We start from the raw sequence: 25,258 nt of genomic DNA, 5'->3' as shown, positions 1-25,258 counted from the left end.
TTTTGTTAAGCCACTACACCGGAATAATATAAACATGTGTTTATGCTTATACTCAATGTAGCAAACCAGGGCTTAGTCCAACCTCCATGATCTAATCCAGATTTTACATTTGCAAGCTTTGCAAAATTCCAGTCTTTGCCTTGTCTTTTTTTTAATTTAACTTCATTTTTGGCTTTAAATTTCTATGAGTATCCCTTAGTTTATGCTAAATTTTGGAATATTTCATTAACTAAACTGAAATGAATAACTGTACAGGAAGTGCTCTGCACGCTACCAAGCTTCAAATAATGACATCACATATTTAATCAATTGTTTATCAGTATTGTCTATCACCAATATTAAATCACTGAATTATTAGATATATGAGTGAAAAAAATATTTTTTTTGGTTTATTTAAATATAAATTTAAGACTGTATAAAATTTAATTGTAATATAAACATGTCTAAAAACTAATATAAAATATATTATCGTGGAATAATATTGAATTCAAACCATAATGACGCAACATCCAAATTTAGTAAAATAAATATTAATATAACATATTTTTATAATGTCGACCCATCCTCCTTATTTACCATGCAACTAGATGTCAGAAATGTATTAACGACCACGTTTTAGGGGGTTCGTCCGACCCACCTAAAAAAACTACGTGCCTGATATCAATAAATAAATAAATATATTCTGCGTGCGTGTCAATAAAATATATTTTTCCATGTGTGTTTATCATTCGATTTTGTAATCATCTCGCAATTTTTACAAATCTCGCGAGTTCTTCTTCCCATAACAGTTTACACACACTTGCATTCCCTCACCTTATAAATTCATGGCCTTATTATTTTTGAATAGTATATTCATGAGAACCATTGCCAGGAAGCTCAGATAACATCAAAATCTACGGTTCAGTTAAAAAAATAATTAAACAAAATGTCAATTTTGAATATTAATAAAAATATTTGTCGAAGGCTGTGTGTAATGCCTAGGTATTATTCTCATTTGTATGATACTCGTGTTGGCTACATTCCTTTACATTACGACGTTTCTACTCAGTAAGGGGTTAACCATTTGAAATCAGGGTGGGCCTGGAAGAGTATTATGACCAGTTTAACATTTTGTTTTGCTTTGTCATATCTGTACATTTTTAATTGTTTTTCAATGTGCAAGTATTTTTTCCCTGCAACACCTTGCACTCAATTTATTTCTTAACAAATCTTACAGCCATCCCAAAATGACGCAAATGCTCAATCCCTAATGTTTATTTTATTTTGTTTTTTATTTATACTTTATTTACAAAGGTCCATAGAGAAATTACAATAGAAATAGCATTATTTATAAAGAAGGGCGTGTATAATTATGCCAAAAACTTGACCTTAGGAATAAACCACTGTTTATACAACTACCAATTACATATATTATGTTTACTATTGTCACTCAATAGTAATCGCTGTTGTACACAAATTTTCTATGATTTCCTAATAACTAACTGTCACGTGCACGTGTACCAAGAACGGTACATTATGATCAAACGTAGGGACGAGACAAACCGGACCAACTACGCCAATGTAACACTAGTCTGTTCATTATATTTAAAAAACGAAACATTTCCTGAAGATTCTGAAATACGAACGTGGGTCTTACACATGGTCTCACGAGACTTACTTACAAGTTATAATGTTTTTTCGAATTGAAAAGAATGCCTGAAAATAAAAATAAAAATAAATAAATAGAACTGAATGATCACGAAAACTCTCCATTTTCGCAAACATTGTCGTATTTTTGCCATTCTTATCTGTTTTTCGAAAAGATATGTTACTAGTAAGCAAATCAAGGATCTTTTCAACACATCTCTGAATTGCGCCCTCGTGCGACACAAGACTGTGAAGATAAAGCCGCGACGAAGACGACGTTTGGCACACTGCTCAACAGATATCGTCGCTACACATTATGTCTGCATCGCATTAGTGAATTGACTGAACCATATGGTTAAATCCGTCACGACAATCGCATTGTATTTTTCGCAGTATTCAGAATTGGAGATTTGACCGAGTCTGTCACGCGCAACGAAAACAGTCACTTTCGCTGAGGACAGCGAGCGGAGTTGATAAGTCGAGGCAGTGCCGGAGAACGTGGTTACAATGAGGCTCTCTCCGACAATCGCCGCAGCGTTGCTGCTTATTCTCGCCTCATCGCTATCTTCAGTAACTTCATATATCAATATTCGAGATCTTGAAGAAGAATTGACGTCTCTGATGGATGCTGATGATGATAATAGCAAAGAAGAGACAGGAAACCATGGTAACGCTATGGACAAGCACGGAGGTGTTCCGATGGGGATCCCATCGTTTAGACACGGAAGATGTGATGATGGACATGTAAGTAATAACAACAACAACAACAACAACATCTATTTATTTATTGTAATATGCTATAAAAAATTTAATATTCATTGACTGAATTGATGTAGTATTCATTCAATCGTATTTACAATTACAATTACATTTTAAAACTTTATTTTCCGAAAATAGGCCATATAAAACTTAAAATGTTTTTTTCACTTAAAGGGTGGTGGTTGTCATGCCATGTCCTGTTCCATGTGAGTCCCATACAACATGTGCAAAACATGTAGAATACATTGTTTGATAACAAAATGTTAATGTGTGCTGTGATATACCGGTGCATTAACAGGTGGGGAAAAATAAAATGATTGTCATTAGTAATAACAAATCTATCCTGTTTTCAGATCATTGTCAAATCATAGGGCAATTTATATAATAATAATAATATTTATTGCATCTTTAGAAATACAGTAGCAATAAAAGTATAACAAAGTATAATAATAATATTGAAATAATAAAGAAAGAGAAAATATTTGTTAAAAGTAAAATGTAATGTGTTAAATTTTTTTTACTAACACTAATAAGTTTAATAATAATAAAACTAAGACTAATAATAATAAAATTCAAAACTATCAACTATCTATTCTTTCTTGAAAGGCTTTGTAAATAAACTGTGAAACTTTTTTTATAATTTCACATTCTTCTGCACTGAGCAATCGAATGAATGTATTGTGTGAATCATGTGGTAGAAAATTAAATTCAGACAAAAGTTGTTGGCGCAAGTTTCCATATTTTGGACAAATCAATTCATCCTCAATGACATTCATCTTTCACTGTTTGCACTTTTATCATTTACTGGTGTTTTAGGTCGTGTGTACCTGTCCTTTTCAATTTCAAGCTTGTGTGTGCTTGTTCTCAATTTTAGTAATGCATTTCTATGATTAATGTTTTGTAGTGTCAAATACGGCTCAAAAGAGTATTTAAATTTTTGCAAATGTTCTAAGTTTACTATTATCTTTTGAGATTTGTGACTTCCACTGGTTTACATATTTTTGTTTTATATTTGCTTCAATGTTATTTATAATCTTATGAATGTTTCTTTTTGGAATACCTGTTTGTAAAATTTATTAATGATGTGTAATAACAGAGGTACATTACTTGGGGTTTGCAACTACGGTGACATGATACCAAGATCCCGTTTCAATCTCGCTCTCGCATAAGCATTCCAACTCAGAAAAATGCGAATGCGCATGCCCGAGGTAACTTGGATACTGGAATGTCCAGGTGGACCAAAATATCTGCTCACGATATGACGGATTACGATAACTTTATTTTCTGTATATTTTCGATGTATTAATTTGTTTCACTATGAATGTGGTAATACATGTTTTATTGATTATTACAAACTGCCTATGTCATGTCAGAAGGTCGTCGCATCAGTCTCGCTATCTACGAGATGAGACTTGAATGTGATCTTGACATGATGTCACCATACAGTACTATGCGCGTTGCAAACCCCAAGTATTGTACCTCTGGTAATACCGGTAATTAGCTTTTAATATTTTATTTACTGATGATAACCATGTATGTTGCTGTGATTTTCGTTGTTCATAGTATGCTTGTTTTGTAAGGTATCCTCTGGCATATCTTTTAATCTTAACCAGTATTTTATTACCGATAGCATTTTTAAAATTTCTATTAATTGTGGTAGTTCGCCTATTTCGCTCCTACATGCTGCGTTGCTTGTATATCTATTTAAACATAGTGTTCTCTTACAAAATTTCAAGTGTGTTTTTTCAATTGTACATTTCTCCCATTTTCAAAAATCCAAAATATCTGATCCCCAGATATCTGCACCATAGAGTAAAATGGGTTTAATGTTTGAATGAAATAATTTCAGAAAGAGTTTGATGTCAGTGTTCCCTTCCAGTATAAACATAGCTTTGCATGCTTTCTCTGATAATTTTTTCTTCGCTTCGATAAAATTTCTAGATGATGAGATTATTATCCCAAGATAAGTATAACTTGTCACACAGCTAATAATCGTATTTTTGTAATAGAAGTATTCAGATGTTTTTAATGATTTATTCCTAAAAATTAAGATTTTTGTTTTAGATAAATTTATTTATCTCCAAAATATTTATTAAATTTTGCAAACCGGGTGCTGTTTGAGACATAAGAACTAAATCATCTGCATATAATAATGATGTTACAGTTTTATCATTCAGTATGGCTGGATTGAATTGTTCATGACAGGAATTAAATGATGAGTTTTACTACTGTTTTAATTTCAAACATACAGGTGATTTTGTGCCCTGATTTAATGGTTGTGTCTGGAGATACATATTTTTTATAACTAAATATAGTTTACTATATATAAATATAGATTGTAGTGATTATTCTTTTTAAAGGGCAATGGTTCTGCGACAGCCTGTTCGATATGGGCCTCATAGTGATGTACACAAAGTGTGTGAAATACTTGTTTGTTTACATGAAATTGGAACACATGCTGCGTGACGACCACCGTCCTTTAAGATGTTGATCATGTTGTATTGACAGTATATATTTTTTGAATATTTGTAATGTGAAAGCATCTTATCTTCCCTATATCATTCGCAAAACTAGAATTCTTCTCTCATTTTGAATTACCCATGTAGTTATTACCTAATTTTGTTGTAAATATTTATAAATGCAGATTTAAATGTGAATGAGAGATTGTGATTTGCTATCAGGGCGCCCTCTATGTATGAGGCTGATTGCTGATTGGACAATGCTAAATATTATTGAAATTATATTCAACTGCACCAGATCAAGATCACAATAATGCTGTGATTGGTTGAACAGTTTTTATTTGCCATAATGAGTTATTAAATGTTGTTTAAATAATTAAAAAAATATTTGGAAACCATGTCCATGGGTAATCCAAGATGAGAGTACTCAACAAGAATGAAGAAAATGAAATAAAAGTATGAGGTCATCATACTCAGTTCAGAAAAAATTGATTTACAAAACTTCGTGAAAAAAGCATATTTTGTCTGTTTTAGAACACGATTGTTTTCCATGGCAAATGTTGGTGGGTCATCTCAAATATAATCTGAAATAAAGTTTTAGCATAGACACACCTCTGTTATTTACATAAGCATGTGTGCTACTTACAGAACAAATATGATGTAAAAGATACTATTGAAATTATTTAAATATGCATAAGATCATAGCTGATGATAACCATGTATGTTGCTGTGATTTTCGTTGTTCATAGTATGCTTGTTTTATCCTCTCAATTTGACTGATTTTTCCATTATATTTGATTACATAATGAAATAATAATATGTGGTGGATTGGTTATTTGATATACTATATAAATTCACAATATTGGTGTATTGATATTCTCTCAGACAATACCTGCATATCGTGCATATACTACAAATATAGCTGCTATTGTCAAATTCAGAGTTTTTTCAAGAAAACTAATTAACTAATTTTGATGAAAACTAGGAAAAAATGTGAAAATGATACAAATTTTTGATATTTTGCTGAGCAAAAAGTGAAAAGAGTAAATAAAATAAGGGTAAACAAACTTGTTTCTGCAAAATGACAGAATTGAAAATTGTTTAAAATAGATACCGCTGAGGTTCATATTGCAAGTGTTTTTTTTCAGGCTTTCAAATTTCGCAAAGTCCCAAAGCTCTGAGTTATTTCAATATTTTCAAGCATTTCATTTTTACTGAAAGTCTTTGTTGTTTAAGCTTAACATCAGCCATAGCTGTCTAGATTTGGGGATATAAAAAACAAAACATATGTTTTTTGACAATTTAATATCAATCACTTTTTTAAATACCTGCATTAGAATTTAATGACTTTATTATAAAAGAGTTTTTAAGACATGTGTAATTCATGTAAATATGGTTCATTGAGCGATTAAAAAAACATATCATAACTATTACAACCTTGCTCATTGAGAATCTACATGTTAAATAAACTTATAAAATAAATAATGTGAAGCCATCATTTGTACAACCAGGTCATCAGCCAGTAACTACAAGTGGGAACATAGTGTGATTTCCCGCAGATGAACATCTACTGATCGAGATATCTAGCATTACACTGTCTAGTGTACTCCCAGTATGTCAGTCCCGGGACTACCTGACCCAAATAAAAATAGTCACTGTGCCACTTTCTGAAACTGTTGTAGTACCATTTACTTGCCAATTATAATGAAAATTTGAGTATGACAACACAGAAAGACATACAGACACTGTACATTGCAACAGAATGTGTACATGCAAACTGGGTATAAACCATTCCCCACACTACACTACATTCAATCATAAAATTATAATTTAAAAAAAAAAAAAATATATGTCCCAATATCATAATCCTTGTCTAGTTAAAGAGACACAATATCAGTCGATATAGTTCCCATGAGAGATGTACCTTGTTTGTTCACATTATTCTAACCATGTGCCGCATTAAAATGATTACACAATCTCAGAATTATTCACAAGATGGAAGTATAGGTCAATATGTTGCGTAAACTCTTTGTGATATATCAATTGTAATTGTGACAAAAACAGATGTCTAGAGAATCTATTCACTGACAAAGATGATTGATGTCATGTTGTCATGGTGATCAGAATTGGTTGGGTATTATCATGTTCTGATTATTTGAGAGTTGTTTACAGATTATTGCTTCTCATCCCTGATGGAGGTTGTGATGTAGCGAAGAATTCAATTAATTTGACATCCAGGTTATTGAATGTCAACATTGGATATCCATTTCAGAATATCTTTGACAATTTTATATGACCTTCTTATCTTCCCAGATGAGGAGATGCTGTTGACATCTACCAATTGATTCTAATTTGTGCATATTAATCAGCTAATTTGCATGACAAATTACATTATGAGGTATCTCATGATATCACTTGTTTATATGACGTCACAACTATCCATCGACCATACAAAAGAGTATATCATGTATTAATCATAGGACAGTATGCTAATTTATGCTAATAAGGCATTGGTGGATGCTCATCTGTAGTTAGACTACTGATAGTAATTGGCAAAAAAATGACCCTTCTATCAATATCTATGTGAAATAAAGTTTCAGTCGATATTATAAGTTAGTTTCATTGCACCATTCAAGTAATTGTTATCCAATCTGAAATTCTTGTATCGCTGCAATAGAAATGGTACTGTCGCACACTGTTAGCACATTCATAAAATGATGACATTTAACAACGTGAATATTGTGATATTTACTATACCGTATTATTTAGCAATATTTCACAGTTTTGAATGATATGCAGATGTTTAACAACGTGAATATTGTGATATTTACTACACTGTATTATTTAGTGATATTTCACAGCTTTGAATGATATGTAGATGGTCATGTGATAAATGAAATTATTGCTGTAATATTTTTACCTGATAGGATCAGAACAATGTCAATAAAATTAATTAAATGGAGCACCTATTACTGTAAAATACTTTATTTTCACTTGGAATTAACTTTCTCTATTTTCTTATGATTCAGCAAAAATAATCCAAATCCAACGAATACACCTTTTTACCTATACCGGTATTTTACATTCAACTTGTCAAAAGTCAGTGAAAATAAATCATATACAAAACACCCACAAAGTCTTTTCATTGAAAAATTAATTCCAGCTAAAATAAAGTATTTTACAGTACTTCATTTAGATTCAGTTAATCTCAATTATTTTTGATACAGTACATGTGACGCCAACACTTCAACAGGTGGTTGTTCCGCATCTGTCATGATTATGTAAAAGCGATTCATATATACCAATGCATTATATTTATTATTTCAGAAAGCATCAATGAAAAGCGCCGATGAATTTATGTTTTTTTTATGTTTGTGTAGATAGATGGTACCATATGGCTATGTTGAGTACGTCTCGTTATCTTTTGTTGTAAAAATGCAATAATATTTTATGTACATTGTTGATTGCATGTTAGATGAAGACAACAATTCTGAGTCATTTCTAGACAGGTCAAGGATATGACAATGATTGTGTCATCAATAATGAAAATGTCTTCTCAATTAGAAATAATTGTCTACTCTGTATTGTAGCCATACATAGAAGAAGGAGCCATATTGCTGTTTCCGGTCTTTCATGTATATTTTAACTTCCATTGTGGCAGCTTATGTAATTGTGGCAGTGTTTATGTCTACATGATTGTCTGACCATATTAGGATGGCATATTGCTGTACCCAAATTATTCTCTGCAAACAACCAATAATTTCTGTAAATTTAGTTATGAGTGAGTTTTCAGCATCTTATGATGTCATCAAGTCAAATGATTACTGGCTAACAAGACTCAACAAAATAGTGAATGAACATCAAATCCATATGGATATTACAAAACTAAACTTCAACAAAATCAAACAAATGGAATATAGACATACAAAGGACAGAATCTAAACTGAGGACTTACCGTACAGTTTATTCAAAAAAGACACTAAACGAGAATATTATTTACAACAGTTAACTGATAGGCAAGCGGTTCTAACAATGAGCAAATTTAGAATTAGCTGCCATCAACTGTACATAGAAGTGGGTAGACACACAAAACCAAAAACAAAAATTCAGGACAGGAAATGTGACAAATGTAACGTCATTGAGGATGAAATCCATTTCATCACTGAGTGTGATCTCTATACAGAAAATAGACAAGATTTATAAAGTCTATTCTCCAATCCAAATTTCAAAAATTAAAACAAAGATAAATTTATACACATTTTAAACACAACTAACAAACAATGTCTACTCAGTTTATTAAATTACATACAGAAAGCCTACAAAATAAGAAAAGTAAAGGTGAAAATAAATTAATGTATTGTTGTGCTATATTTTCAGCGGATTTAGTTGTAGTTTATTTGAAATCTCTTAAATCCCTTAAAGCATTATTGTATTATTATGTGTTTTCTTGTGCCTAACCTTTTTAGACCATTCCCTTTAAAATGTACTGGTATATCTTTGCCATTGCATCCAAGCAAACTTCTAGCATGGAACATTTCTTGCCTCAATGCAAACCTTGATGTAGTTGGTGCTATCAATATATAATTCAAGGGTTCTTGAGACCAAAACCCGCAGTCACTGTAGCAGTTGATTCTAGGGGTCCCTGAGGCCAAAACTCACAGTCACTGTAGCAGTTGATTCTAGGGGTCCCCGAGGCCAGAACTCACAGTCACTGTAGCAGTTGATTCTAGGGGTCCCTGAGGCCAGAACTCACAGTCACTGTAGCAGTTGATTCTAGGGGTCCCTGAGGCCAAAACTCACAGTCACTGTAGCAGTTGATTCTAGGGGTCCCTGAGGCCAGAACTCACAGTCACTGTAGCAGTTGATTCTAGGGGTCCCTGAGGCCAGAACTCACAGTCACTGTAGCAGTTGATTCTAGGGGTCCCTGAGGCCAGAACTCACAGTCACTGTAGCAGTTGATTCTAGGGGTCCCTGAGGCCAGAACTCACAGTCACTGTAGCAATTGATTCTAGGGGTCCCTGAGGCCAGAACTCACAGTCACTGTAGCAGTTGATTCTAGGGGTCCCTGAGGCCAGAACTCACAGTCACTGTAGCAGTTGATTCTAGGGGTCCCTGAGGCCAGAACTCACAGTCACTGTAGCAGTTGATTCTAGGGGTCCCTGAGGCCAGAACTCACAGTCACTGTAGCAGTTGATTCTAGGGGTCCCCGAGGCCAGAACTCACAGTCACTGTAGCAGTTGATTCTAGGGGTCCCCGAGGCCAGAACTCACAGTCACTGTAGCAGTTGATTCTAGGGGTCCCTGAGGCCAGAACTCACAGTCACTGTAGCAGTTGATTCTAGGGGTCCCTGAGGCCAAAACTCACAGTCACTGTAGCAGTTGATTCTAGGGGTCCCTGAGGCCAGAACTCACAGTCACTGTAGCAGTTGATTCTAGGGGTCCCTGAGGCCAGAACTCACAGTCGTTTCCATAACAGTCTTTCTTTATGAACATTTCTCATAGTTTAGGGAAATTATTTCCCACTACGATAAATTTACACTAATGTAACACTTTATATTTTCATATAAAATTTTTTAGATAAAAGTTTTAATTAGTAATGGATTAACCCTAGGAATGGATTTACTTGAAAAATACGTGTACAAACATGTATTTTCAGTAAATTGAATATTTTGCTATGCATTCATTTCTTTTTGTCTGGAGTTGTTAGTTTTCATATAAGACACCCCCCTCCCCACAAACACACTCACAAATGAACAAACCATAGACATTAGTGAGAGAAGTTAAATTGTACAAAATTAAATATACTTTGTACAATATGGTATTCAGTTATAAGTACTTTTGTCAGCTGTCAATTAATCTATTTTAACAGGGATTTAGTACTTTTAACTATTCAATGTCACTTTCCTGTAATAGTCAGTAATCATGTAAGGTATTTCCGGTTGTTTTGTCTCTACTTCCATGCAGTGAAATCTCCATATGGTATAACCAGTCAAAATGCAAGCTATATCTATTAATATGTCTTGTAGAATCCAGGATTAATTTTATAACCCCATAATATTTATAATTCCAAGTCAACGACATTCTATAGCACAGTGTATCAATCTAAGGCTGTGTCACTGAAAACAATTTCTATATATGTCAGAAGAATGTCACCATGGAAACCAATGCAACAACTGCCATATTCTAAAGAAATTTAGATCTTTGTTTCACAAAAACATGTTGATTAATATTTTATTTGTATATGCCTGATGACAGTTTTGTAGCACCTGCCAATGCAGCCTAAAATAGGGTCTAGTGTGAATAATGTCAGCTTATCTACGTCACGTACATAGCCTCATGGTTAGCATTTACCAAGTATAAGACATTGGTCTAGTGTGAATAATGTCAGCTTATCTACGTCACGTACATAGCCTCATGGTTAGCATTTACCAAGTATAAGACATTGGTCTAGTGTGAATAATGTCAGCTTATCTACGTCACGTACATAGCCTCATGGTTGGCATTTACCAAGTATAAGACATTGGTCTAGTGTGAATAATGTCAGCTTATCTACGTCACGTACATAGCCTCATGGTTAGCATTTACCAAGTATAAGACATTGGTCTAGTGTGAATAATGTCAGCTTATCTACGTCACGTACATAGCCTCATGGTTGGCATTTACCAAGTATAAGACATTGTACAAACTAAGCTATTTATCAGTGCTGATTGCTCCCATATGTGTTTACAAACTTATAATTGGCAAATATCCTTATATTATTATCTTATGTTTTATTTTATTAGCTCAATTTAATGTAGTATGAGACTGAATTAATTACATGTAATTCTACGATACCAGCGTACATGTGGACATTCATCGTATAGTAGCTTTTCTAATACATGATAAAATGGACGTGATAAAATATTTATATGAATATTTTTGACTGTAATAATAAAAAGATATAGCGTGATATTTTTAAAATTTTTCATGTTTTGACATATTCTAGTTGTTTGTAATATAGTTAATAGTAAAATGAAATTTGAGTTTCCACTGCTCGTTCTAAAACTAGTATTCTAGTTTGAATGTGATACTAGAGTCTTAGAAATATCCATTTGTGACGCTAATGTATATATATGATGTCTGCAACACAATTGGAATAAATATTCAACTAGAAGTGTATGTGACTACATAAATAAGAAAGCCATGTCTATGATCAAAATAAGTGATATTTGAATTGTGCAGTATAGGGCATCGTACTGTGACGTCATAAGTTTACATTTTTGTCAACCAGCATTTAAATGTCATCACTAGCTGATGATGTGCTATGATAACATTGCCCATACATGTAAGATGTTTTATTACCAGGAATACATACATTGTATATTTAATAAAAACAGAAGTGCAGAACAACGTTATTTTATCTTTGGGTGCGAATGACCAATTCTTGCCACTGTTATTTACATGTGATTCTCTTGAAGATGGTAATCTAATAGAAAAAATACAGTATTCATCACAATAGGAATCCATCCACAAAGGATTAAACTAATACCGGTACATATTACATATATACCGGTATAAGTTTAATCTTTTGTATATATATATATTTATATTCATGTGTTTAATATTAAATGACCTCTCTAGACTAATAACCAAAAATGTTTCTTGACAGATTGAATGAAGCCAATAGTCAGCTATTAAATTAAAGCTGTTATTGTTTCCTGGCATTTATAATCGCACTAAGAGAAAAAGTAAGACTAAAAATGGAACCCAGTAAATACTCGTATCACAAATCTGCCAATTAAATATTTGAAATTCTTTATAGCTATCAAATTGAAGACCATTTATGAATAAATAATAATAATTAATTCCTGTAATAACAATAACATGTAAATTATTAAACCTAGGTACCAAAAATTCACATATATATACATTGTATACTCATACTCCAAGCTTGCAATTGGAAACTAGCCAAACACAAGATGCCATTTTAGCTTAACCCAGACACAAGTATTTACTTTAATAACAATGTAAACTATTATAAACCAAAAATCAGCATACATATATATTCATCAAGCCTGCAACTTAGAATTAGCCAAACACTCAAACTGCCATTTTAGGGTGTCATCCCCAAGTTTGATTCAGGATTTAGAAGATCCCATCGAAACAAGTAGTGGAGATATGTAATAGCATACCGATATAATGACTTAACATCAGATCCAGTCTGTCAAACAGCTCACAATAACCTTTATCAATAATTTTGTTCATTTTCAGACAGATTTATGGCAAGATTGGAATGGTTCCAAGGATGACTACACTTGTATGCAGACAAACCATTGGAAAAGTCAACGCGTATGTATAAACTCTTTTTTTATGTTGTCATTATTTGTGACATTGGTTTGAATTATTATAAGATATGGATCAAATTAAAGAGAGTGCAAAATGTAATTAAATATTTTATGAATTCTAAAATACTTTGTGAAGTGTTTGAAATTTCTCAATATTTGACAGGGTGGGTAACTTTCAAATTTCACCAGTCCTGCCAGAAAGTTTTCAGCTCTGTATTAAAGATTATTTTAAATTATTTTTGTTCCCATTCTCAACACAAAACTAATAAGTTTCCCATTTTAAATTGTTACGTTCTTTGTATCAACCATCAGAGGTTGATATCTTAATATTTTTATTCAGTAAAATTGCATTTTAAAAATTTGCATTTAAACAGGCAACATACAAGGGTATGTAATTTTTAACAAATATAAACAGATTTAAAAAGGCTGTAGAGATTACTTTAAATGCTTAGATCTTTTGCTCAGTTTTCTTATTTAAATATCACAACACAGTATACAAAGTTGGTCAGTTTATTCAAACAATTAAAACCTGTCTACATCAAACACCTTTTCAGTAACCTCTGTAACACAACTTATTTCTGAGCCTTATTGGTGTCAGTTTATATGTTTCAATTGTGGGAACATCTAACACCCCCCCCCCCCAATGGTGCATTTAGTATTCTCATCATGAGTTAATTATTCTTGTGTTATGTTTTTGCAGAATGATAACATACAATGGGATAAGACACCTGAGCTAAAGAAGTATGAACCAGTAAGACATCATAAATATTGTCAATGTATAATCTTTTTGTATCTTAAACATAATTGAAATAACAACCGATACAAGATTGTTATTCCCAATTCAGACAAAGTAAAGATTAATTGTTAATTTTGAAATTCTTACAAGATGTGTATGACTATTAAATTAAAATTACGGTCGGATATAACAATTACTCCATATGAGATATACTTTTTTAACCACACCTAATAATGATGAAGATGACATTCAAGACAAGTCATGTTATGTAAATTCAGAAAGCCAATGGTAGCTTATCAACAATGTGATTTAATTCCCTGATTCATTGAAATGGGCATGATTTTTGGAAAACACTTTGAAGAAATTTATTTGTTATCACTTTTAAACTTCCTGATTCATGAAATAATCCTGTATAAAAAAACACACACCAGTCTTATTATGTAATTGTTGTTTCCTATGTCACCAACTGGCCAACTATTTAAATTGTGAAATTAGTGGTAGATCATTGTCTTTTTGTTTTTACAGCCAACACATGTCTGTATGCAACAAAAAATATACTATAGTGACAAAATCCCAACTGTAGGACCACACCGCCCTCTATGGCCAAAGTATGGAGAGTATTTATATTTGCCACCTCAGCGATATCTTCATACACTGGAGGTGAGAATTAACTTACAATTATACTATAATTTCTCATTTATGCTTTCCATTTCATGAATGCTTTTTTTTTCAAGATAATTTTGAGAATTGAAATGAATTTCCAGCTGTGTGTTTTTTAAATCAATTGGAACCATTACCGGTAATTGCCAAACTATTGGTTACCGTTATATTTTCAGATCATGTGGACTGGGTTTAGAGTTAATAGGTTTTCAATACGGAGCAAATGTACAATGCAGTATGTGAGAGTTTCCATTTAATAGAAATTGTCACTTTATTTATCATTTCAGCATGGTGCCATAGTGGCCATGTTCCACCCATGTACAGATAAAAATGAAGTGGACATATTAAGAGATGTTGTTATTGGATGCCTTGGTAGATACATCATTACACCTAATAAACATCTTACAAAGGACAGGGTAAGGCATATTTATTGGCAATATTGGTGAATGACTTAAGGGTCAAAGTTAGCATTAGTGGTGACAATGATGGGGGAAGGGTTAAGGTTGACACTGGTGGTGGCAGGGTTAAGGGTCAAAGTTCACAATGATGGTTGAGGGTCAAAGTTCACAATGGTGGAGAAAGGGTTTATGGTTAAAGTTCACAACGATGGTGGAAGGGTTTATGGTTAAAGCGCGGTAGTCGTCGCGCTGCGCATGTGCGAGATATATGGGTCTCATATAAACAAAGATGGCGACTTTGACTGTTGCGCAGAACAACGAGTACGAACTCGAGACGTTTTCAAGCTTTAATTAGGTGATTTTCATGTGATTGGAAGGTATCAAAAGAGTCACCTGTGGTAATCAGTGCAAATCGCGCCCAGGTCAAATCTCATACTTGTGATTTCCATTTGAAGAGCGCATTGGATTGTGGGAAAATCAATGTTTATCAATACAAATGTTGACACTGGTGGAGGAAGGGTTAAGGTTGACACTGGTGGAGGAAGGGTTAAGGGTCAAAGTTAACAACAATGGTGGAAGGGTTAAGGTTGACACTGGTGGAGGAAGGGTTGAGGGTCAAAGTTAACAACAATGGTGGAAGGGTTAAGGATCAAAGTTCACAACGATGGTGGAAGGGTTTATGGTTAAGGTTGACACTGGTGGAGGAAGGGTTGAGGGTCAAAGTTAACAACAATGTGGAAGGGTTTATGGTTAAATTTGACACTGGTGGTGGAAGGGTTAAGGGTCAAAGTTGAAAACAACGGTCGAGAGGTTCAAAGTTCACAATGATGGTGGAAAGGTTAAGAGTCAAAGTTGAAATAATTTAGCATTATCATAGCAGTGAGAGTAGTGTTCTAATTATTATGTCTGTCTTTTTCAGCCAATAGCATTGATTGCATGGCGACAGATCTTACGTTTACCTTATGCTGATAAAGATGTCATACAAACCTTTATTAAAGAACATGCGTTCAGAGGACCAGAACAGAATGCATATGATGGACAATTTGATGACAACTTGATTGTACATTCTAAGATCAATCTAAAAGAAATACAAGCCACATTGTGTACTTAGTAATTTCAAGCGTACATTCAAATGACAACACTCAAGGGAAACGGAAAGATTCTTATTTAGGCTTACCTTACAATACAAAGCAGTGTTATAATCCTTAAAGTTACATTTCCATTTCCAAACCGAGGTACCATCAAATATTGAGATTGTGGGAATAATGGAGAAATTAAATACAAAATATACATTTAAGCAATCCTCATAAAACCTTCCAGTGCTAACGTTGTTTTCTCCCAATTCATTTTGGCTGTCAGTGGAGTCTTTTAGCAGGTGATGTGATAAGCTGAAACAGCATCATTTTAAACACATATTTTATGTTTTTATTTTATTCTGGAAGTGATATTTACATATTTGCAATGTAGGAATGTAACTTTAACTCACTGTTAGAATACAATTCTATTGAGACTCTGAATCACTTAAAACAAGTTCTTGTAATCTGATATTTAAAAGGTGTTGGTCGTCGTGATGAGTCAATGTATGACATGGGTCCCATGAATGCAATGTACACATGTCATACATACATGCTGCATGATTCCCAATGCAGGGCTTGATGTTAACTTCTCAACTTGTCTGAAATCTGTATTGTATAGTAGTACTAGTATAGTCTGTAAAGGCACGCGAGTTAATTTTCAGTTGTCTGAATGGCAATTTAACTATATGACTGCCCTCAGTGTCAAGCTCTGCACTGTCATTATACATCTTTCCATGGAAGTACCTGTGTGCCTTGACCTTTCCAGGTACGATTAGATAAATTCTAGTTGTTTTTGGTGATGAATAATATTGTGCACGTCTTCTAAATATAAATTACTCGTGGCATCATAGGTTGTATTTTTCACCTACCTTTATTTATGGAGATATTACTAGCCAATCTCGTCACTTGTATTCTGTCAACATGGAATATAAGGTGATAACTTTTGTTATCACATGACCTACTCAGTTTCAAAATAGAGAAATTGTAATTTTACATATCATATGCTAATTAGGGGTGACGTCTAATTGTGTCGGTGGTTCTGCATTTGCAGTTACGGTTACGGTTGCTGATGGTTTGGGAAATATAAAGTTAAATTATATTAATGAAATAACTTAAAGCGATAATTTTTTTTTAAATTAAATTTAGTCATTATTTTTAATTTCACCATGCAAGTAATTGTTATTCAGTTTGAAATTCTTGTATTGCAGAGATAAAAATGATACCATTGCTTGATTCTGTTACCTTCACAGACTGCTGACTTTGGTGTGAAATATCTGATATTCTACACTGTATGTCACTACTGTGAATAATATACACTGTGGTCATGTGATAAATACCATATTACTTCTATTAGTACATTTGAATGTGAAAAGCATATTTTAGCATTCTTTGAATTATACTAAACTTAATCAGTCATCTGATATGTAAACTGCACGACTAGTCAGGTACGTAAAAGCGTACATTCTTCTAATAGAAGAAAAAATGTTATAATTAATTAGTATTTTTGATGCCATATGTATATTTTAAGATGTAGAGGGAAAGATCTTGCATTGGTGTTGTCTGAACATTTGTTGTAGCAGTACATTTAAATTGATGCCCACTTAATTCAATAACATTAATGGAAAGTTATTTGAAAACTCATATATACCAAAAACCACTTGTATTCTGTTTTATTTCTCCAATTCTGATTTAATGGAGAACAAGTGTTCTATGGATTTTAATCAAAAACACACGTTTTGACAATTATCTCTAATTTGGGACTCAAAGTCACTAATTGGTTTTCCGCATTGGCAACATTCGTAAATGTAACTATGGCAACAATCATCAAAATACATTCTGTAATTAAATTTCAGGGATGAGGTATCTATTTACCTGTTGTAGATCATTTAATTGTAAAACTTCTAGAAATTGATACCATTTGAATATTTATGGGAGTATTTGAGTACTAGACTCCAGTGTAATGTCCACTACTGCAGAATCTTATGATTTTCCTGACTTGTATTTATGGGGTTTTAATTTCAATATTACATTTACAGGAAGAAAAAGTGAATTTGTGTTCCTACGCCTGTATTGCAGGCAATTAATACTGTGCAGTGTTCTAGCATTGTGGTCTCCTCATGTAGGAATTATTATATTACCAGTATACCATGATGAATCCTTGTAACAAGAGACCATTTTCCATTCACAGTGAAAATTGAACGTAAAAGCAGGACAAACAAAGGTCAAACCATGTGGGATTCGACAAACGCAAAACAATTTTTTTTGGTATTTCCACGTTTTGATAATAGTGTGCTATACACATCTGCTGATGGTCATTTTTGATGCAGTAATGATAGGCATTTTGGTGTATAAAATAAAGTGTGCAGACATTTGATGCAAGACCTCACAGTGAATGGAAAATCACCAATTACTAATGTTCACATTCATCTGTTTCAACTATAAAATAAAAGGTAACAAGAAAAATTTGCGACTAGATCGCTCAAGTCAGGACACTGTATATGAATACACAATTCACTATTTCGCCTCAGATTTATTTTACATTAATAGTTCAGGACTTGAAATTCAGATACCATGGCAATAATTGCCTCATAGTGAAACAGTCACATCCTTTATACAATATTGGTGATGGTATATCTTAGGATTGTGTTGTGATTCTGATGTCAGCAAAGCTTACCATACTTTGTATACCTGACGGAGATATTAACATTAATGTTAAACTCTATACATATCATACATGTACTTCGCATCTCGATCATAAACTTTAGTTGTCATTTACAGTAATAAAATGTAATGTATAAGCAAAGTATCGTCTTTTCTTTTTAACTTGTTTTGCTCTCACTTTACATTATGCCTTCAATAATGTGGTTCACACATAAACATTCCAAACGGCAAATTAACCAATACAATTTCAAGTCTACCATGTGGACAACAGTGTCAATATCATTCTACCAGCTTTCGTATATGTTGTCTTAGAATATGTTTGAATGGTCGGAAAATGCGAGAAATACTTTTTCGTGTACACAATGGAGGATAATAAAATGCCTGTCATCTTGGTGTTCATATGTATATTGTAAAGGAGTCTGGGAAATCTATTGACCTTGTGATTAAAATGCAGCAACTGTCTTACAAATGATGGATTATCAAATTAATCTCATTCCTATCGTGGAATAGACAAGCTCAGGTAACAGCAACTATCTATTAGAACAGAACAGTCACAATTATAGTCTGTGTTGTCATCAAATAAAGGATCACATCAATGCATTTTCACAGTATTAGATTAATATACTTTCTTTAGATTATGTTTTAATTTCCCTAATTTAGATTCTGCAAGCTGTTCATTATGTTAAAAATGTACCACTGAGGGCGCTGCCTCCAAATGTGGCAAACAACACTGAGGGCGGGCGCCTTTGCACGATTCGAGTGCTTGTTGGAGGCGGTCATGTTGAGACCTGTAATACCGGTACTTACAATTGATACACTGATATGCATAGTGTTCATATTCAATAGTATTTATTACATTGTTACAAAACAACTTTTGAAAAATATTCACAGCTTTTGTTACATTTAATGAAATTGTACTCTAGATTTGTTTGTTGTACATAAAAAAAAACATCCATAGGTGTCTTTGGATTCCATATAATACAAGTGCCAAATAAATACATCATACATTTCAAACACAACAACTAAGAAAAGGTCCAGAAAAAAGAAAAGAAAAACAATTTTCTTCCAAAATTGATTTTTTTTTTTCTTCTGGACTTTGATAATTGAATGACACAAATGTTGCCATATAAGCCTGCATACGAAGTACAATAATGGTATGGAGTAAACAGCAACTCAGAGCTGATATATGGTGTATAAGCCTGCATACGAAGTACAATAATGGTATGGAGTAAACAGCAACTCAGAGCTGATATATGGTGTATAAGCCTGCATATAAAGTACAATAATGGCATGGAGTAAACAGCAACTCAGAGCTGATATATGGTGTGTAAGCCTGCCTATAAAGTACAATAATGGTATGGAGTAAACAGCAACTCAGAGCTGATATATGGTGTATAAGCCTGCATATAAAGTACAATAATGGCATGGAGTAAACAGCAACTCAGAGCTGATATATGGTGTATAAGCCTGCATATAAAGTACAATAATGGCATGGAGTAAACAGCAACTCAGAGCTGACATATGGTGTATAAGCCTGCATACGAAGTACAATAATGGCACAGAGTAAACAGCAACTCAGAGCTGATATATGGTGTATAAGCCTGCATACGAAGTACAATAATGGCATGGAGTAAACAGCAACTCAGAGCTGATATATGGTGTATAAGCCTGCATATAAAGTACAATAATGGCATGGAGTAAACAGCAACTCAGAGCTGACATATGGTGTATAAGCCTGCATACGAAGTACAATAATGGCACAGAGTAAACAGCAACTCAGAGCTGATATATGGTGTATAAGCCTGCATACGAAGTACAATAATGGCATGGAGTAAACAGCAACTCAGAGCTGACATATGGTGTATAAGCCTGCATACGAAGTACAATAATGGCACAGAGTAAACAGCAACTCAGAGCTGATATATGGTGTATAAGCCTGCATATAAAGTACAATAATGGCACAGAGTAAACAGCAACTCAGAGCTGATATATGGTGTATAAGCCTGCATACGAAGTACAATAATGGCATGGAGTAAACAGCAACTCAGAGCTGATATATGGTGTACAAGCCTGCATATAAAGTACAATAATGGTATGGAGTAAACAGCAACTCAGAGCTGATATATGGTGTGTAAGCCTGCCTATAAAGTACAATAATGGTATGGAGTAAACAGCAACTCAGAGCTGATATATGGTGTATAAGCCTGCATACGAAGTACAATAATGGCATGGAGTAAACAGCAACTCAGAGCTGATATATGGTGTACAAGCCTGCATATAAAGTACAATAATGGTATGGAGTAAACAGCAACTCAGAGCTGATATATGGTGTGTAAGCCTGCATACGAAGTACAATAATGGCACAGAGTAAACAGCAACTCAGAGCTGATATATGGTGTATAAGCCTGCATATAAAGTACAATATCGGTATGGAGTAAACAGCAACTCAAAGCTGATATATGGTGTGTAAGCCTGCATACGAAGTACAATAATGGCATGGAGTAAACAGCAACTCAGAGCTGATATATGGTGTATAAGCCTACATATAAAGTACAATAATGGTATGGAGTAAACAGCAACTCAGAGCTGATATATGGTGTATAAGCCTGCATATAAAGTACAATAATGGCATGGAGTAAACAGCAACTCAGAGCTGATACATGGTGTATAAGCCTGCATATAAAGTACAATAATGGTATGGAGTAAACAGCAACTCAGAGCTGATATATGGTGTGTAAGCCTGCATATAAAGTACAATAATGGCATGGAGTAAACAGCAACTCAGAGCTGATATATGGTGTATAAGCCTGCATATAAAGTACAATAATGGCACAGAGTAAACAGCAACTCAGAGCTGATATATGGTGTATAAGCCTGCATATAAAGTACAATAATGGCATGGAGTAAACAGCAACTCAGAGCTGATATATGGTGTGTAAGCCTGCATATAAAGTACAATAATGGCACGGAGTAAACAGCAACTCAGAGCTGATATATGGTGTGTAAACCTGCATATAAAGTACAATAATGGCATGGAGTAAACAGCAACTCAGAGCTGATATATGGTGTGTAAGCCTGTCTATAAAGTACAATAATGGTATGGAGTAAACAGCAACTCAGAGCTGATATATGGTGTGTAAGCCTGCCTATAAAGTACAATAATGGCAGCAATGCACAAGTTTTCTATGAAGCACACGCCTGTCTAACACTCATTTCCCAGGCATCTAATACTTGTGATAAAGAGTATCTGTCTGGCATTCTTAATAGTTGAGAAGTAAAAGTCCTTTGTACTGACTGTAGGAATGGCGTAGCACCTGTAGGGAAAATACACAACTTATTTTTTAGTCATGGTCATGGTGTCGTTCTCTCATAAGGCTGGGCCACTTTTTGAATGTTAGGAAATCACAGATTAGTTTTGCTCAAACCAAACATTGGTGGTGCTGTTGTGAGATATGGAACCATACAAGATCTGGTGTTTTGTTGCATTAAACAATTAAATTGTTGCATTAAACAAATTTAATTTTGTGTTTTTGTGGAATTTCTTTGCATACAAATTCACACTTTTGGAGAAGAAATAGAAACCTGCTGACCTAGTTTTTTGAGAGAATTGGACTAATTTAAATTAATTACTTGGGACTAATTTAAATTAATTACTTGGGACTAATTTAAATTAATTACTTGGGACTAATTTAAATTAATTACTTGGTAAAGTGAAATCAAGATATGTCAGTTACTGACAGCTCATGTGGAAAGAACAAATACCTCACAGTATTAAAATTCAGACATGATACTTACCATATTCCGGTGAATTGGGTTCACACTGTGGACTTGAATGAGGATAATTAGCTGGTAATACTATGCTAATCGGTGGTACACTCGGTAGATATTTATCATCTGTGGAGAACAGTGAGTACAAAATGAATATCACAAACTAAAAGCTTGTGTCACGGGTTCTGTGACAGATGAAAGATTTGTGTAATGATTCCTTTGATATAATAATTGATATAATCTTTTATCACATGACAGTCTGTGTGACACAGGTAACATGTCACATGACACTCTTGCGTCACATTTCCTTAGCATAATGCCATAGGCTGAAAATTCAGACTTATTCTTACCTAATTTGCATATCAAGTGAATGACTTTGCTGCCAGTATGGTGGGCTGGATCCAGGTTGACTTTGAATTTGTGATTTAATCTGGCTACTTCCCCCTGTACTACATGTGGTATACTTGGTTCCTCCTTCTCAACCTTTAACCTTTTGGGAGGTGGCATTGGACAGCTATAAACAACCATACAATAATATAGGTCACACACTACAATTAGAAAGTCTTTCTGTGTTCACGAGTCATGTGTTTCCACACAAGTATAATTCTGTGTTCATAAATCTACATGGGGACATAGGTCATAATATAACAGTATAAAGACATTTCTTTTTTTGTTCAAATAATGTACACTGCTTTAATTTCACAAGAGTTGATCAAAATTTCAAAATTCGGTTGGAGTTAAAAAATTTCAGCAAATTTTTGTTTTCACAAATACTGTAATTTCATCAAATTTCAAATCAAAGAAAGCTTAGAAAGAACTCCCTTGTGCTGAGAGTTTTGGAGACGCATTAAAAATTAATTCAAAATTACTTATACTTGAGATATTGATGGAATAGCTGAAAACTAATTATGCAAATAAGGTAACTAATATGAACAGATTTAAGTGTAAAACTAATAAGGTCTGCACAATGTACCAAGTTTCATTGAAATGTGATTAGAACCAAAAAAATATTAATTATTATACTAATTAATATGAACAGATTTTAACCCCAAATTAATCAGGCTGTCTATTGTCCTAGAGCATTTATGTACCAAGTTTTATTCAAATGTGATGATCAATACTTGAGATATCAGTATTAATTAATTATGTTAATTAGGTGATTAAGAAGCATAAATATTTACCAAAAACTAATATGGTGCATAGTCTTAGGTTCATTGAAATGTGATGGGTACTCTTTAAAAGTTTCATTGAAATTCAATGAGTGGTTTTTAGACATCAGTGCAACAGCCATAGAACAGCAAAAAATTTACTAATTATGCAAATTAGGTAATTAATAGGCACAATAATTTATCCCAAAATTAATCAGGTCTCTGCATAGTCCTAGAATATTTATGTCACAAGTCTCATTGAAATGTGATGATTAGTACTTGAGATATCAGGTGAAAAGCTGAAATTAACTAATTATGCTAATAAGGTGATTAATAAGCACAAATATTTACCCAAAAACTAATTAGGTCTCTGCACAGTCCTCAAGTAACTATGCACCAAGTTTCATTGAAACGTGATCATTACTACTCGAAATATCAAAAGCTGAAAATTAATTAATTATGCAAATTAGGTAATTAATATGTACTGATATTACCCTAAAAACTATCGGGTCTGTGCAGTGTCATATGACACCTATGTACCATGTTTTATTGAAATGTTATGATTAGTACTTGAGATATCAGTGGAAAAGCCGAAAATTGATTAATCATTATGTAAATTAGGTAATTAAGAATATTAACAGATTTTTACCCAACACTAATCAAATCTGCGTATTAGTTCAGAGCATCCATGTGCCAAGTTTCATTGAAATCCAATGAGTGGTTCTTCAAAAATCAGTGGAACAGTCATAGAACAGCTAAAAATCAGTTAATTATCATGCAAATTAGGTAATTAATATTCATAGATTTTTACCCAAAACTAATCAAATCTGTGCACTAGTTCAGAGCATCCATGTGCCAAATTTCATCAAAATCCAATGAGTAGTTCTTCAGATATCAGTGGAACAGTCTTGGAACAGCACAAAATCAGCTAATTATCATGCAAATTAGGTAATTAATATTCATAGATTTTTACCAAAACCTAATTAACTCTGCGCATTATCCCAGAGCATCTATGTACCAAGTTTCACCAAAATTTGATTAGTGGTTCTTGAGATAACGGTGGAACAATAAAAGTGACATACATACATACATACATACATACATACATACATACATACATACATGGTAACTGCAAAGACTCCCTTTTGTGCTTCGCACACGGGAGTCAAAAATCCTTGCAATGAAAATTAAGCAATTTAAATATATGTATGTATTGTTTAAACTAAATATAATCTTTTTTCCAAGTTAGTTAGTCCTTTAGTTCAGAATATATTTGGTTCAAAAAAAGTTTTAAAGCTTTTCCCCCATTACGGTTCAGGCGCCCTCAACTTCATGGCACAGGTAGTACGACATTGAGCTTACCTAATTGGTGTACCATGTATTGCTTGTAAAGGTGGTCCAAATGTTCTTTGTAATGTATGGTTCAACATTGGTGATTTGAGATGTTGGTATATGACTTCTAGCAATGGCTGACACATATATTGTTGTTTGACCTGTGTGGTTGTAGTGACAGTAGGCGCAGTTGCTGTTGTAGTGGTTGTCGATGTCGTTGATGTAGGTTGACTCTGTAAAAAAAACAGTGTTTTGAGGATGGTTGATAGATGTATTAGGAAAATAATTTTATAAAAATATTGAAACACATCA

General features: G+C 33.4%; 2 protein-coding genes across 15 annotated transcripts in view; one reads left to right on the top strand and one right to left on the bottom strand.

Annotated features, from left to right (window-relative positions):
- Nucleotides 1-1,935: 1,935 nt before the first annotated feature.
- Nucleotides 1,936-18,840, top strand: LOC100371551 (uncharacterized). The gene is made up of 6 exons (XM_002731186.3): nucleotides 1,936-2,370; nucleotides 13,094-13,171; nucleotides 13,868-13,918; nucleotides 14,429-14,563; nucleotides 14,851-14,979; nucleotides 15,881-18,840. Exons 1-6 carry the CDS (start codon nucleotides 2,134-2,136, stop codon nucleotides 16,070-16,072), a joined length of 822 nt encoding a protein of 273 aa, XP_002731232.2. The 5' UTR covers nucleotides 1,936-2,133; the 3' UTR covers nucleotides 16,073-18,840.
- Nucleotides 18,841-19,530: 690 nt separating this feature from the next.
- The window catches only part of LOC100371395 (uncharacterized), a 139,945-nt gene continuing 134,217 nt past the window's right edge, over nucleotides 19,531-25,258 (bottom strand). For all 14 annotated transcript variants that reach the window (XM_085491636.1, XM_085491638.1, XM_085491639.1 and 11 more), the window contains 4 exons: nucleotides 24,977-25,179; nucleotides 22,817-22,980; nucleotides 22,494-22,592; nucleotides 19,531-22,012 (listed from right to left, as the gene is read on the bottom strand). In XM_085491636.1, coding sequence (XP_085347762.1) covers nucleotides 21,882-22,012; nucleotides 22,494-22,592; nucleotides 22,817-22,980; nucleotides 24,977-25,179 — 597 coding nt within the window. In that variant the 3' untranslated portion in view covers nucleotides 19,531-21,881. The remainder of the gene's footprint in view (nucleotides 22,013-22,493; nucleotides 22,593-22,816; nucleotides 22,981-24,976; nucleotides 25,180-25,258) is intronic.

Source organism: Saccoglossus kowalevskii, chromosome 16 (assembly GCF_978046115.1).
Source record: "Saccoglossus kowalevskii chromosome 16, keSacKowa6.1, whole genome shotgun sequence".
NCBI lineage: Eukaryota > Metazoa > Hemichordata > Enteropneusta > Harrimaniidae > Saccoglossus > Saccoglossus kowalevskii.
The sequence above is the reverse complement of the archived record's forward strand: the minus strand, read 5'-3'. Positions and strand labels throughout refer to the sequence as shown.

Coding starts and splice junctions, on each gene's coding strand:
- LOC100371551 (XM_002731186.3), top strand. CDS start 2,134: ATGAGGCTCTCTCCGACAATCGCCGCAGCGTTGCTGCTTATTCTCGCC. Junction 13,172..13,867: donor ACCATTGGAAAAGTCAACGC/GTATGTATAAAC, acceptor ATGTTTTTGCAG/AATGATAACATACAATGGGA. Junction 14,980..15,880: donor AACATCTTACAAAGGACAGG/GTAAGGCATATT, acceptor TGTCTTTTTCAG/CCAATAGCATTGATTGCATG.